Source organism: Cervus canadensis, chromosome 11 (genome assembly GCF_019320065.1).
Source record: "Cervus canadensis isolate Bull #8, Minnesota chromosome 11, ASM1932006v1, whole genome shotgun sequence".
NCBI classification, from domain to species: Eukaryota; Metazoa; Chordata; class Mammalia; order Artiodactyla; family Cervidae; genus Cervus; species Cervus canadensis.
In genome coordinates, this window is record NC_057396.1 from 43,816,178 (window position 1) to 43,818,225 (window position 2,048).

Consider the following 2,048-nt stretch of genomic DNA (forward strand, 5'->3'; position numbering starts at 1 on the left):
ATATTTTCAAAATGATTTTAAGTTAAATATTCAAATGTAAATTTTTAAGTTAAATATAATTATTATAAATTAAATTAAAGTTGTAAAATATGGGCCAAGGGCAGTGAAAACTTTATTGGAGCGCTCAGTTGAAGAAAATAGATATAAAAGATAATCCACTTTTTATAATCTAATATTGGTAGGGAAAATGGCAAAGTAAAGCAATAAAGGGCAGAGGAGGAGGGATTAATAATGTTAGAATCAAGACTGAAGTGTGAAGCCCTAAGTTTGTTAGTTGTATTAGAAAGAATTAATAGCTAGTTAAAAAGACAGGAGGCTTTGCCTTTGATTAAAAAACTGGGAAATACAGGGGTAGGTTGCATGTTAGGAAATATCTAGCCATCAAATCTCAAAACTTGGAATAGGAAATATATAAACCTTACTCTTACTGCTGTTCTGTACCCATCATCAGTTTCTCCATACAAGTGGTGAGAAAAGCTAAATCAAAAAAATCTTTGATTTTCTAGAAGTCCCAAAGACTTTACTTCTCCCTCCTGCTTATATGTTTATTACATGAGTAGAACTCTAAAATTTCAAGTAAATAGTAGTTATAACTTTATTTTATGTCTTCCCATGTTATGTAAAATTTTATCTTATCAATTTTGCCTAAATTTCTCCTTCAGTGGTGCTCCCCACAATGAAGACTCATTGTGTCTTCTTCAAAGTAAAGAGGAGAATAAATTTGTCCTGGATCTTCTTGGTCTTCACTCCATACACTATAGGATTTAGCGCAGGAGGGATGGCCATGTAGAGGTTGGCAAATAAAATGAGCATATTTCGAGGTACACTGTGCCCAAAGCGATGCGCAAGGATGGAGAAGGCGGCAGGTGTGTAAAACATGAGGATGACACAGATGTGGGAACCACAGGTGCCGAGTGCCTTTTGGCGGGCACCTTGGGATGAGAGATGAAAGACAGCACGGAGGATGAAGATATAGGAGACAGCAATAAAGATCACATCTGAGGCAACAGTCATGACAGGCACTGAAAATCCATACCAGATGTTGATGGAGATGTTGGCAGAGGAAAGCTGAGCGACACCTATATGCTCACAGTATGTGTGGGGGATGATTCGTGTTCCGCAGAAGGGTAACCGCTTCAGCAGAAAGACATCTGGCAAGATGACCAAGAAACTCCTCACAACAATGCCCACCACAAGCTTGATAATCACCTGAGGAGCCAGGACAGTGGTGTATCTCAAGGGAAAGCAGATGGCCACATAGCGATCCAGTGCCATGGCCAGCAGGATGGCTGAGTCCACTACAAAGCTGAAGTGGAGGAGGAACATTTGGGTGAGACAATCAGTGAAAGTTATTTCCTGGGAGCCAAGCCAGAGGTTACTGAGCAGTTTGGGCACCGTGGCAGTAGACAAGATGAGGTCTGTGGTGGCCAGCATAAAGAGGAAGAAAAACATGGGCTCATGGAGGCTGTCCTCAACGACAATGAGGTAGAGGAGGGTGCCGTTGCCCACAACAGCCAGAGCATAGATGACGCAAAAGGGAATCCCAATCCAGATGTGAAACTTCTCCAGGCCGGGTATTCCAGCAAGGATAAAGGAACCGGGATTGTAGCAGCTCAGGTTATACATGGTCTTTTCAGCCTGGGATCCACTGGTTTCCCAGCTCTGCGGACAAATCAGCTGTCAGAATACAACATGAAAGATAACAATTCCACTTTGGTGGTGAGCACGGCTGAGGAGAGCAGCTGGCACATTCAGCGTTCCTCTATGAGAAGTACCTTCTCCCCAGGACGAACTAGCATCTGTAGAATTGACTTGTTATTGCCCCCTTTGCTTTGCCATTGGCCCCACTTCATTTCTTTATGCATTTGTTAATAAACCATGTGAAATAGTTATTTTTGTAGGTCAGCAATTTCATATGATTAAACCTAAATAACTGTGTTCCTTTAACCAATGAAGAATATTTAGGATAGGCATAGGTTCAAATGAAGAAATAAATTATGTATGAGGAGAAAGAAGGAGACATGTATGAGGGAGACAGAGAGGAAGAG

General features: G+C 41.3%; 1 protein-coding gene across 1 annotated transcript; it reads right to left on the reverse strand.

The window, feature by feature from the left end:
* Positions 1-684: 684 nt before the first annotated feature.
* Positions 685-1,626, reverse strand: LOC122450306 (olfactory receptor 52H1-like). Its single transcript, XM_043482569.1, has one exon. The coding sequence runs from the start codon at positions 1,624-1,626 to the stop codon at positions 685-687; it is 942 nt and encodes a 313-aa protein (XP_043338504.1).
* Positions 1,627-2,048: the final 422 nt, after the last annotated feature.

Bases quoted from the DNA above. Each gene is read 5' to 3' on its own strand.
- LOC122450306 (XM_043482569.1), bottom strand. From the start codon at position 1,626: ATGTATAACCTGAGCTGCTACAATCCCGGTTCCTTTATCCTTGCTGGA.